The 12,407-nt window shown below is 36.2% G+C and overlaps 1 protein-coding gene across 7 annotated transcripts in view; it reads left to right on the top strand.

The window, feature by feature from the left end:
- ablim3 (actin binding LIM protein family, member 3) overlaps nt 1–12,407 on the top strand; it is a 115,166-nt gene that overhangs the window by 97,830 nt on the left and 4,929 nt on the right. For 3 of the 7 annotated variants that reach the window (XR_007892521.1, XR_007892517.1, XM_051649815.1), the window contains 7 exons: nt 54–183; nt 990–1,088; nt 1,444–1,494; nt 5,634–5,771; nt 6,393–6,463; nt 6,838–6,991; nt 12,370–12,399. Coding sequence is in view for 1 of the 7 variants with exons in the window: in XM_051649815.1 (XP_051505775.1) it covers nt 54–183; nt 990–1,088; nt 1,444–1,494; nt 5,634–5,771; nt 6,393–6,463; nt 6,838–6,991; nt 12,370–12,399 (673 nt within the window). In the remaining 6 variants the exon portion in view is untranslated. The remainder of the gene's footprint in view (nt 1–53; nt 184–989; nt 1,089–1,443; nt 1,495–5,633; nt 5,772–6,392; nt 6,464–6,837; nt 6,992–12,369; nt 12,400–12,407) is intronic. The other 4 variants (XR_007892522.1, XR_007892518.1, XR_007892519.1 and 1 more) reach the window with 3 other exon arrangements.

Raw genomic sequence — 12,407 nt, 5'->3', positions numbered from 1 at the left:
TGAGGGTTTCATATAGACAATAATGTGCGGAATGTTATTGTCTATGTGGACAGGACATGTACGACAGTATGGACATTAGGCTGAGGCGATCCTCCAGTCCAGGGTACATAGACTCCCCCACCTACAGCAGGCAGGGCATGTCTCCCATCATGCCTCGCTCTCCTCAGTACTACTACAGATACGGTGAGTACCTTCTGCAAAACTCATGGCAGTACAGATACAAACTGTGAACATACACAAAATGCCTTGTTGCCTTGCCTTCTTTATATTTAGCGTGCACTATATGAAAGAACATACACTACCAGTCAAAACTTTGGGCACCCTTGACTGAATTTATGTTTCTCATGATTTTAAAGTGCTATTGTTGTAAAAGCTCATTCTTAAATAATTGAATTAGTTTTGTAGATATAATTTCTATACAAAACTAAATTAATTGCAGTTTTTGGAATGAAGTTAAACCAGATATTGAAAGAAAAGCAGGTGCCCTGTTGCTCTGGAAACTCCTCCAATACTGTTTAAAAAGAATCCCAGTAAATTATAAATTAAATTATCAGCAAATTTTCATTTTTGGGTGAACTATTCCGTTAAACTAATCTGTTTTATTACTATTATTCCAAAATGTGGAGATTAGTAATACTAAAGATTAAGTGGGAGTGTCAAAACTTTTATGATGATTGATATACACTTATTTGTTTATTAAGTGATTATAATAACTATTGTATATTATTATTATTGTCTATTATTGTTTGGGATATTTTTGGGTGGTTGTTATTAAGGGGGATGTATCCCACCCATCACACGTATCACACCTACATCCTATACACCCGTCCCTCTTGCACAGTATGGTTTTTCTGTTTTGAAATACATACTGTCCCTTCCTGGCTAATATTGGTTCATTGATCTGATAAAGAGTGTGTGGCTAGGGTGCACAGTAACTGTGCACTCATGCACTGGTTCATTTACTGTCATTGGCTTGGGGCTTGCTGCAGGCACTGAGAGTGGCAGAAGTTCACCCTATTACAATCAGCTAGATGCCCGATCCAGCACGCCCACCACAAACCAAGCTCCCAAGCATTTCCATGTACCAGGTAGGCCATGCCTCTACATTCCCTTCATTGGCTGCTGTCATCACTTTCATACTCATCCAGCAGCATATTGAAATATAAATGAGAATCCTACAGTATATCTCCTTTATGGCTCTGAAGTCTCTATAACTGCTGAATGTCTATACTATATGTCTATAGTATGACTCTACTCAGTCTATTGAAGACGTGTTCCATTTTTGTACCTTTTTTGTACGCCTAAACTCTCTTCCATCTCACATAAAATGTCCATGGAAACCTGAAGAGAAAGTGCAAAAAAGCATTTCCTGCCTCCCACTTTGCTTTCTTTCCTCCTGTCTTTCACTTAGATGTTTCATTTTTTATCTCTCTTTCTTCTCAGCCTCAGGAGAGCCCAACATCTATAGGAAACCTCCCATCTATAAGAGACATGGTACAGTGTGCTTGACTCGGCCTGTGTTCCCTCAGACTCAGTCCTGAGGCTGTATGGGCTCATGGGAAAGTTGTGTCTGACTAGTTGTAGTGCCTTCATAACTGTCCCCAAGCAAACCCTCTAGTCAACCTATAGTTTTCTCTGAATAATTAAGAAGAATGGCCCAATTAGAAATGTTCTTGCATGCAGAATACCCCAATATAATATGTATCTTAAAGATATGTATCTCTTATGTCTTAGTCAAGTGGTTTTCAACTGGTTTTGCTTTAGGACCCACAATTTACGTTAGATATCAATTTGTGACCCTGCACTGAAAACCCTTATAAGTTGACTCAATTGAATTGATTAATTGTGTCTGCAAATCTTGTGTAATTAAGTTCACGTTTCTTGAACGGTGTTCATATAGAATAAACTTAACTATTTGTGTTAAAGTAACTAGATGCAAGTAAACTTGACTCAGATTTGCTATTAATATGTTGTTATTTCAACTTAATTTTAATTGAATGGACTCAAATTTAGGTCATACAATAACACGTCTTGAAATAATGAAGATTATAAATGATTCTAGGTCAATCATAAATTAACGTACTTCACCATGTAATTGCGTATACTGTATGCCTGTACTTCAGTTGCACATACATGAGTAAAACTGAGATATAATGTCTATGGATTTTTAAGAAAAATAAGTTCAAGGATATTTGAGTTATGAGCCCAAAACTTGACATTGCAAGTCATGTTTAATTAAGACAACTTAACACTTTAACTGCTTAGTACACAACATTGTAACAAAATTGAAAACAAAAATGCAAACAAAACATGGAAATGTATTAATATATAGGCTATATATTTATTATATTTAGAAAGCCAATAATTCATTACGCAAAATGGTGCAAACCATGTTTATCTTTGTTGCAGGTGAACTGGTGTCTTTGGTCATGGTTTTTAAGGATAAGGGCATGTCAGGCAGACTGTCCATGTTGGCATTTGCCTAATTTGTTTAGCTTCTACTAAGTAACATGAATTTGTGGCAAAAAAAAATTTTCCCCTGCTATAGACCCTTTTTTCAGTCACGACCCACCAGTTGAGAATCACTGTCTTAGTCCACATTAGGGTGTGACAGAGCATAGACAGTCCTCTTGTAGAAGGTTGCCTTGACAAGCATCAGAGAGCATCCTGCTTTCCATTTCTTGCATGATGGTAGAATGTAGAACTGGCACAACCTCATCCTTCCTTCCACAGGAGGGTGAGGCTTGCTGAGGCATGATTAAAGCCTGTCGTGCCCCCCTCTGCTTAAGATCAACTGGGAAGTGGCTGCCTTAGATGCCACAGGGACCCCCCACTGAATACGAAGTTAAGCTCTAACCCTATTGAAAAACAGTTGCTAGTAAGGCAAACTTGAGGTTTTAGCATGCAGTGGGCAGGTGTGAAAGTGTCGTGCAAAAAACTAACACAAGATGATTTACTCTGGCATATTGTTTTTCTAACTGCTGAAAACCGGTTGGAAAGACATTGAACGTTACATTTGGTGACTATGATATGCAATTCATTGACATGTATGCAGTTTAAGAGACTACATTTGTTAGTATTGGTGGAATATTCTTTGATAGATGATAGTTTATATACAAATCTCTGTCTGTGCATTCTCACACTTTTTTTGACATTGTCAAGTGCATTGATATGTGCCCCCTCAAAATGCTTTAATTCTAACTCCTTTATCTCAACAATAGTAATAGTACATCTTTCCCTCTTAATGCATGCCTGTGTATGTGTGTGTATTTATATGTGTATATTCTATATGTACTGTATGTGCATTACAGGCTTGTGCCATTTTCTAAAAGATAAATTAAAACTTCTTTATTGATCCTTTGGATATTATATTATAAATTAGCAAGCACACTTATTGGAAGCTAAAAAAATAATAATAATAATGTTTACAGTATCTGTGGAGAAAAACTAAAATCTGTGGAGTTCTGTTGGTACAGATTAATAAGCATATGAATATGGAACCTCATAGATCCAGGATACGATAGAGAGAGGAATTTTTTTCTGTGTTTTGTACACAAGTTTTGCACAGAGCAGCACTAATAGTATAGATTTATTTACTGGGCAGCTCAGATACTACATAAAGAGATCTCTGATAAAAGTTAGCCGTCTCTGCCATCGTATTTGCTCTGTTTACAGTTGTATGTAGTCAAGGTGATGTGAAGACCACACGAAGGCCAAGTGCGCTGTGATATTTTGTTGTGATTAAATGCACATACCCTGACACCACATGTTTTGCTGACACCTGGAGAACAAAAAACACACCATAACAGTCGCAGATGTTCTTAGTATTAGGGTTTTAGAGGTGTGAAATATTGAAGTGAGCATTAAGTACCATTGTACTGTGTTTATCCACATTTCACAAGCCTGTAATGAACACTTTACAAGGATTATTTTGCTACCCACATGGTGGATCTGTGCATGTAATTGAAATGTGTAATATTGTTGTGGATTGTTTAGCTGTGGTAATGCAGAAAAGAGAAATGCTGCAGATCATTTGCTCCACCATGTGGGTACCAAACTTAGGGATAGTTCACCCAAAAAGGTGAAATTCTGTCATCATTTACTCACCTTAATTTAGTTCCATACTCATATTACTGTCTTTCTTCCATGCAACACAAAAAGAGGAATTTGAACAATTATACTCAAAGAACTCAAAGTCTCAAAGAACCGGTCACAGTTTTTAAAGGAATAGTTCACCCAAAAATGAAAATTCTCTTATCATTTACTCACCCTCATGCCATCCCAGATGTGTATGACTTTCTGTCTTCTGCAGAACAAAACAACGATTTTTAGATGAATATTTCAGCTCTGTAGGTCCATACAATGCAAGTGAAGGTTGCCAGAACTTTGTATCTCCAAAAAGCACATAAAGGAAGCATAAAAGTAATCCAGTAGTTAAATCTATAACTTCAAAAGTGATATGATAGGTGTGGGTGATAAACAAATCAATATTTAAGTCCTTTTAAACTATAAATTCTCCTCCCTGCCCAGTAGGTGGCAATATGCTTGAAGAATGTGAATCCATTGTATGGACCTACAGAAATTAGATATTTTTCTAAAAATCTTCATTTGTGTTCAGTGGAAGAAAGAAAGTCATACACATCTGGGATGGCATGAGGGTGAGTAAATGATGAGAGAATTTTAATTTTTAGGTGAACTATCCCTTTAACCATTGTGACCGGTTCTTTGAGTCAGTGAATTGAACTTGATTTTGCAAATGAATAAATCAAATAGTTATTTAAACAAAACAAACAAAAAAATGGCATCTGCATTCCTTATTTACTTAAAAAAATTAAAAAAATTAAAAATAAAAAAGTGACTATATTCTTAATAAAAAATCCCTTTTTGTGTTCTACTAAAGAAAGAAAGTCAAATGGGTTTGGAATGACATGAGGGTGAGTAAACAAAGGCACATCTTTCCTTTTGGGGTGAACTAGTCCTTTAAAAGCTTACTGAAAACTCTTTGGAATGCAAATAGTTCCTCCCTTATTATTTTTTCCTCTTTTTTTCCCTTACCACCTTAAATACAATTCCCTCCACCTCCACTTTCCTCGGTCACCATTCACTCTGTAAGTATTCTCTCACTCTGTAGACATCTGTTTCTGTTTTCATTTCTGTGCTCATCCAGTCCCCCACTTGTGTTTTGTCTCTCATTTCTGTGAAGTCTTTACCATTGGGTATTCTGAATATTGCATGAGGTCTGTGTTTCTTGGTGAAGTCGGTTTTTTGTATGATTTATACAAATGGGAGTTAAAAGTAGTTTTGCTTTAGACATAAGTTAATATTTTATGATATGTATGAGCTTATGATCTTGCTAATCTAGTTTTATAATATACATGTCATTTAGTCAAATGCAGGTGTGTTATACTGAGTGTTGAGAATTGATTGTATCTTGTGTTGGAGTCATTACCTCCTCCTGTGCTGTATGTGGGCATTTATAGCTGTTCTTCACTTTGCTGTGCTCTCTCTCCTTCTGCTGTATATTGCTCCATCTGTCTGAGTGTATACTTATGAGCTGCTATATCATGGGCTATATCATAGATCCATGATCCTGAAAATGTTCATCTCACCTATATTGAACCCTCTCCCAACAGACAATCACTGCAATCCAGCAGCTAAGAGCAAGACGAGTGAGGACATTGTCCATTCTTCCAAGTTTTCATTAGCCTACTCGCCTGAACACTACCAGCAATCAGAGCCTGATTACTACCATTACACCAGCTCTCCTAAATGTAGGTGACAAATTAATTCATAATTTACAATGTGTGCCCTTTACTGGAATTTGGCCTTCCTGCTGTACATACTAACCGTAATCATACCTACAGTTTCCACATACGTACAGAGATGCCAGTAAAGATCCTGTAATCCCTAATTGTGAAAACGGTTGATATGCCAAGCAACTGTCATAATTACCATGTATTATACTGCAATTCTACAGTTCACACTTTGCATTTAATTTGATGCATTTGGCAGATGCTTTTATCTAAAGCAACTTACAGTGCATTCAATGGATGAATTTTCTCAGTTTGCATGTTCATTTGGGGTTGAACCCATGACCTTGACATTGCTAGCATCAATTGAGCTACAGGTACCCTTTGCTTGAATGTTTGTTTGTTTTGAATCCCAGACTAAATTTAGCAAAAATGTATGTGCAGGTTAGGGCAAATATAAGTTAAAATTGGATGAAAGCATATATATTTTATATTGTTTATTTTTTGCTGCCTGTCAAGGCTGTTTATTTTATAATATGTTGTGACTCACTCAGAGGCTTGAACTAATTCTGTTTTATGCCTCATCAAGACATTATTTCATCTTTCTCACTCTTGCTTTCTCTCGCTTTCTTTCTGTATCAGCTCTACGTGCTCCACGGAGAAGATACTCATCAGGAGGAGAAGAGGATGGTTGGAGTCACGGTCTTCAAAGAGTAAGTCACTAAAGCACACTTTCGCTCTCTATTTCGCTCCTTCTCTGTCTTTACGTTCTCACAGCGTGATCCATCGTACTCTGCCCTCTAGCCTGTAATAAAGACTTACATTCTTAATGAGATAAAGCTTTCCTGGTTTTGATTATCAGCGGTCAGCTAGGTCATCAAGTTTTAGCTCATCTTTCAGCTCAGAGTCTCTCAAAACATCTATCTAGTATTGGGAATCGAGTGTAGGCCATGTAACCATTTTTTAGATTCTAAATCCAACCAGTCAGCATCAACCTGATCACTCTTACATCATATGCTTCAAAAAGATACTCACTCCTATTTTTCTATTTCTTTTGTTTGAATCGTTCTCTCTCTTTCTGTCTCAGATTCAGGGTGGGATCGGCAGGATGATCCTAAAGGAGGAGATGAAAGCCCGCTCTGGTTCCTATGACAACGACCCCTGGGGTAGTGCACGAAACTCCCGCAGTGGGAGCAGGGAGATGTTACACAGCATGGGCCACAACAACACAGTTAATGGCTGTAAGTGCTCCATTACAACCGACGATCATAGAGGAGTGGTGAATGTGTGTGTTTAGAGGAGATTGTTGTAGTGTCATCAAAATGTGTTTAAAAACAGAGCATACTTTATTGTAGAATGTCATCTCCATCTCTGTGTTTGGTTCTTCAAAGGCCGACCTACTGCTTGTTTTTATGTAAGACTCCCTTTTTCCTCCCTACCTGTACATTAACCTCTGGGGAAAAACAGTGACAGCAACAGGTGCGGTGTGGTTTTGACTGTGTATGCAGTATGGGAGTTGGTTTGCTTGACTTCAGCATGGTTGTCATTATGCAGTGAAAGGTGGTGTGGTCAATGAAGATGTGGCACTGGGCCATTTCATTAAGGCAGTGGCGCTCTGGAATGCTTTTTAGTAAAGGCAGGCTTGAGTTAACCGTGTGACACAGGCAGCATATGCTGATACAGTAGTGTGTTACTGCGAGGGGAAATTCTGAGGGTTTTCAGGAATAGTGCAGGCACAGCAAAATCTATTACAACACTACATAAGATGCAGTGCCATACACCTTTCTCTTCCAACTAAATTCTTTCTTGCACTCTCTCAATCTCTTTCACACACACATCAGTGGTTGACTGATATAGGTTTCTCAATGGCCGATTCTATACTGATATCTAGAGATGAAGGTGTTTGAAGGCTGCCTTGCCAATATACACTCGCTGAGCACTTTATTAGGAACACTATGGTTCTAATAAAGTGCCCAACATGGTCTTCTGTTGTAGCCCATCCGCCTCAAGGTTCGATGTGTTGTGCATTTTGAGATGCTATTCTGCTCACTACAATTGTACAGAGCGATTATCTGAGTTATCGTAGCCTTTTTGTTAACTCAAACCAGTCTGGCCATTCTCCGTTGACCTCTCTCATCAACAAGGTGTTTCCATCCGCAGAACTGCCGCTCACTGGATGTTTTTTGTTTTTGGCACCATTCTGTGTAAACTCTAGAGACTGTTGTACGTGAAAATCCCAGGAGATCAGCAGTTACAGAAATACTCAAACCAGCCCGTCTGGCACCAACAATAATGCAACGGTTGAAATCACTGAGATCACATTGTTCCCCATTCTGATGGTTGATGTGAAATTTAACTGAAGCTCCTGACCCTTATCTGCATGTTTTTATGCATGGCACTGCTGCCACACTATTGGCTGGTTAGATAAATGCATCAATAAGTAGGTGTACAGGTGTTCCAAATAAAGTGCTGAGTGTTTAAGACAATTTACTGATATCAAATGAGAGATACACAAAATAAAGCGCAAAAGTACCGTCCAAAAGTTTTCCAGCCATCTTGGTTCTAAAATCATTTTTACCATTCATTTATTCCATATGGATTTCATTAAGTACTTCATAAAAGCATTCTAAGGCATGAATCAACCAGCTCCAAGGTGAATCACATGAACACAAGCTTTTATTTGAAGCCAAAAATATTTGAAAATCAGACAAAAACTATTATATAAAAATATTGATTGAAAATCACTGATTATATGTATAGAAACAATATAATGTAAGTTTACTGCAAAGTATTCAGATAGTTAGTAGTGTAGTTATTCACTATTTTTTAGTGTAGTTATTCACCGTCTTTTTTTATTAAGTTGAAAACTGATGGATTCAACAGAAGCAAATTCCATCTATTAACAACTTTTGAGCTCACAGTATACAGTAGGTCTGTCTTTATAGGTTTTTAAGTTAGTGTTAAAAACCAGTTCCCCTATTGAAAAATTAATTGGATTTTTACTTACAGAACTAGATGACACAAATGACAAATTATGCACTCAGAATTTACTGAAATGTGCATTACCCTTTGAGATTGCTGTTATACATTGTGAGGCTGTTGGTATTTTTAAGATCTGTCACTGGTGCGAACTACCACATCTGTTATTTTGCCAAACAGGCATGGTTATCCCGATAATCCCAAAATCACTGTTACCAATGTGTTAGAGTATTGAGTATGATCTTAATGTATTGAAACAGAGTGAAATATTCTCTTGGAGATTTCTTAAATGGGATTGGTAACTGTATCCACTCTCAGTTAATGAGTCACAGGGGGTCACAAACATTTTTACAGAGGATGATCCTATCTAAACCATTTCTAAGGGGATTTTTTTTCTCTCTTTTTTATTTTGCCTCTCAATCCATCTTTCACTCTATTTATGAACTCTGCTCTTTTCTCCTTTTCCCTTCATACATCTTTCCTTCATCTTTTTCTCCAACTCTGCTCATGTGCGTGTGAGCAAGCTGCTCTCCTTAATTCTTTTTTTCTGTGTCTGTCTCATGGGGAAGTACACAAAGCATCTGGAATTTTCCCTGTTTTCCTCCCTTTTCCATACATGGATTTGGCTACACCTTTTCTGCGTTTCCCTCCCCTATATCCATCGCTACGCTTCCCAATGCCTGGTGTTGCTGCCTGTGGTGGTGTCCCATGTCCTCTTTTATTCATGAATAGTAGTAAGATGTGGCAAGCTTTTTCCATTGCTACACATCACATGAAATAGATTAGGGGAGAATTTATATATATATATATATACTACCGTTCAAAAGTTTGGGGTCACTTGCCTGAAATGTTTCTCATGACCTTAAAAACCTTTTGATATGAAGGCGTATGCTTAAATGTTTAAAATTAGTTTTGTAGACAAAAATATAATTGTGCCAACATATTAATTTATTTAATTACAAAACTAAACTTATATTTAAAAAAATGTGTTTTTTTAAATGGATGACTTGGACTGAATAATTAAGAAAAGCAGCCACTAAGTGCCCAGCATATAGATGGGAACTCTTTCAATACTGTTTAAAAAGCATCCCAAGGTGATACCTCAAGAAGCTGGTTGAGAAAATGCCAAGAGTACATTTCTGCAAAATCTAGGCAAAGTGTGGCCACTTTGAAGATGCTAAAATATAACATAGTTTTGATTTATTTTGGATTTTTTTAGTCACAACATAATTCCCATGTTTCCATTTCTATTCCATAGTTGTGATGACTTTACTATTATAATAAAATGTGAAAAAAAAATAAAAAAAAATAAAGAATAAGTAAGTGACCCTAAACTTTTGAACAGTAGTGTGTGTGTGTGTGTGTGTGTATATATATAGATATCATTATTCATATATGAATTAATTATGCATATGAGATAATGCAGAAGTGACATCATGTGGAATTGAAGGTTAAGACAGACAGGTAACGAACAAACACATTCAAGCTAATGCTGCCAATGACAAACCACAAGTAAAACAAGATGGATTGTGGGTAAGAGTTAGTAGAGATAAATAAAATATTAGCCAGAAACTTGGAACTTTGGATGGTCATTGTAGTCTTATGTAGCCAAAAGGAAAAATAGGTGTTCAAAGAGTAGATTGGGAATGTTTTCCTGTTCAATTTCCAGTCTTTCAAGTGCTAAAAATAAATAAATAAATAAAAATTAAAAATGAAGTTTTAAATGCTGTTTGGAGATCAAGTTAAGCTTGCTTTTTAATAAATGAGGTTGAGGCGGAAACATGACATAATACAAGCATTTATTTATTAAATAACAAAATATCAAACCAAGTAGAAATTATTTTAAAGAAAGGCAGCAAGTTTAAGGTTGAAGTTTGAAGTGAAAAAATGGATGATAAAATAGAAATGGATATAAAGGATGATAAAATGTCTTTAAAATAAAGACAGAAAATAATAATAATATTTGGACACTTTTCTTGTTGTCACATATTAGTTGAACAACAGTTGTACACCTCTGGTTATTCTGCTTGGACACCTGTGTGAACTTAAAGGGATAGTTCATCCAAAAACTGAAAATTCTTTCATCATTTACTCACCCTCATGCCATCTCAGATGTGTATAACTTTCTTTCTTCTGCAAGACACAAACAAAGATGTTTAGAAGAATATCTCATCACTGTAGGTCCATGCAGTGCAAGTGAAGGGTGACCAGACCTTTGAAGCTTTAAAAATCAGATAAAGGCAGCATAAAATTAATCCAAACGACTCCAGTGGTTCAATACATGTCTTCTGAAATGATGCAATGGCTTTGAGTGAGAAAAAGATCAATATTGAAATCCTTTATTTTTTACTATAAATATCCACTTCTACTTTCACTTTCACTCTCAGATGGTGAAAGTGAAAGTGGAGATTTAGTAAAAAAGACCTAAAAAAGGACTTAACATATTGCTTCTAAAGCAAAGATTTTTGGACCTTGAAAGGTCTGGTCACCATTCACTTGCACTGTACAGACGTACAGAGCTTAAATATTCTTCTAAAAATATTTGTTTGTGTTCTGCAGAAAACAGTCATACACATCTGCAATGGCATGTGGGTTAGTAAATGATGAGAGAATTTTCATTTTTGGGTGAAATATCCCTTTAAGGGGAACTGACTTCATAAATCCAATAAAAAAAATCACCTTGGCATCAGGTCAGTCTAGTTAGTTCGAGAGAAAAAAAAAAGTATAAAATCATTTGTTTGTTCAGATGTTACTTTTTGATATTTTGCTTTCTAATGCAATGACATTCATACATTTTTAATTGTAGCTGAAGTGTCAAAATACTTTTTGGTACCACTGTACTGCACATATCTAATTAATATTTTATTTTATTTTTTTTATATTATTGAATGCATCTCTTATTACTTTTGGGAGTTACAATAACACATTTTGCCATATGATTAGCTAGATAAAAAATAAAAAAGACTTGTTAAACTTTATCTGTGACACAATTTGTGTCCTTCTGTTCCTATTGTGAAATTTGGGCCTTTTGCTTTTGCTTCTTGAACTTTTTCCTGTCCAGTTCATTTTAGAGAGAGGTACCTCATTTGCATCCATAACTTTTCTCTTGTTTTTTTTTTTTTTTTTTGTTTTGTTTTTTTTTTTGCTTTCTCCTTTTCTTTCCTTTGCTGTAGCTTTCTTGCTCTCATTAGCATTCTTCAGGCTCATTGAGTCCTTTGATGTGCCATGTTTTATTGTGGCTGGTGAGCAGCCTGCTCTCTGCTTAGTTTATTTACAGTTGTGGAACTTTTCAAATCATTCTTTCAGCAGTCCCAGTGCTCAATGGAATTACAGACAGGGGTCTAATGGCAGACCTTAAAAGCTCAGCATGAGTCCTAACAGCCAATATATAATATAAACCAATAAATGCACATTTAGCTCTCTTCACACAATTATGCACACTACACTTAGTTTAAGGGTAAAGGTGGTTTCTTTTGGAAGAATACGAATAAAGCACTTGCGTACAAGTCTACAGCTACATTGTCTTGTTTGACCCATATACATTTATTAAATTAACTAAATTAATGACTGATTATTATTAATATGTAATTTATTATCAAAATTTTATGGAGATTATAATGGTTCTTTCTCATTCTTTTAGCTCCTCGGACAAACTTAGCAGCTGAGAATGGTGAGTGA

This window comes from Myxocyprinus asiaticus, chromosome 22 (genome assembly GCF_019703515.2).
Source record: "Myxocyprinus asiaticus isolate MX2 ecotype Aquarium Trade chromosome 22, UBuf_Myxa_2, whole genome shotgun sequence".
Classification (NCBI taxonomy): Eukaryota; Metazoa; Chordata; class Actinopteri; order Cypriniformes; family Catostomidae; genus Myxocyprinus; species Myxocyprinus asiaticus.
The sequence above is the reverse complement of the archived record's forward strand: the minus strand, read 5'-3'. Positions and strand labels throughout refer to the sequence as shown.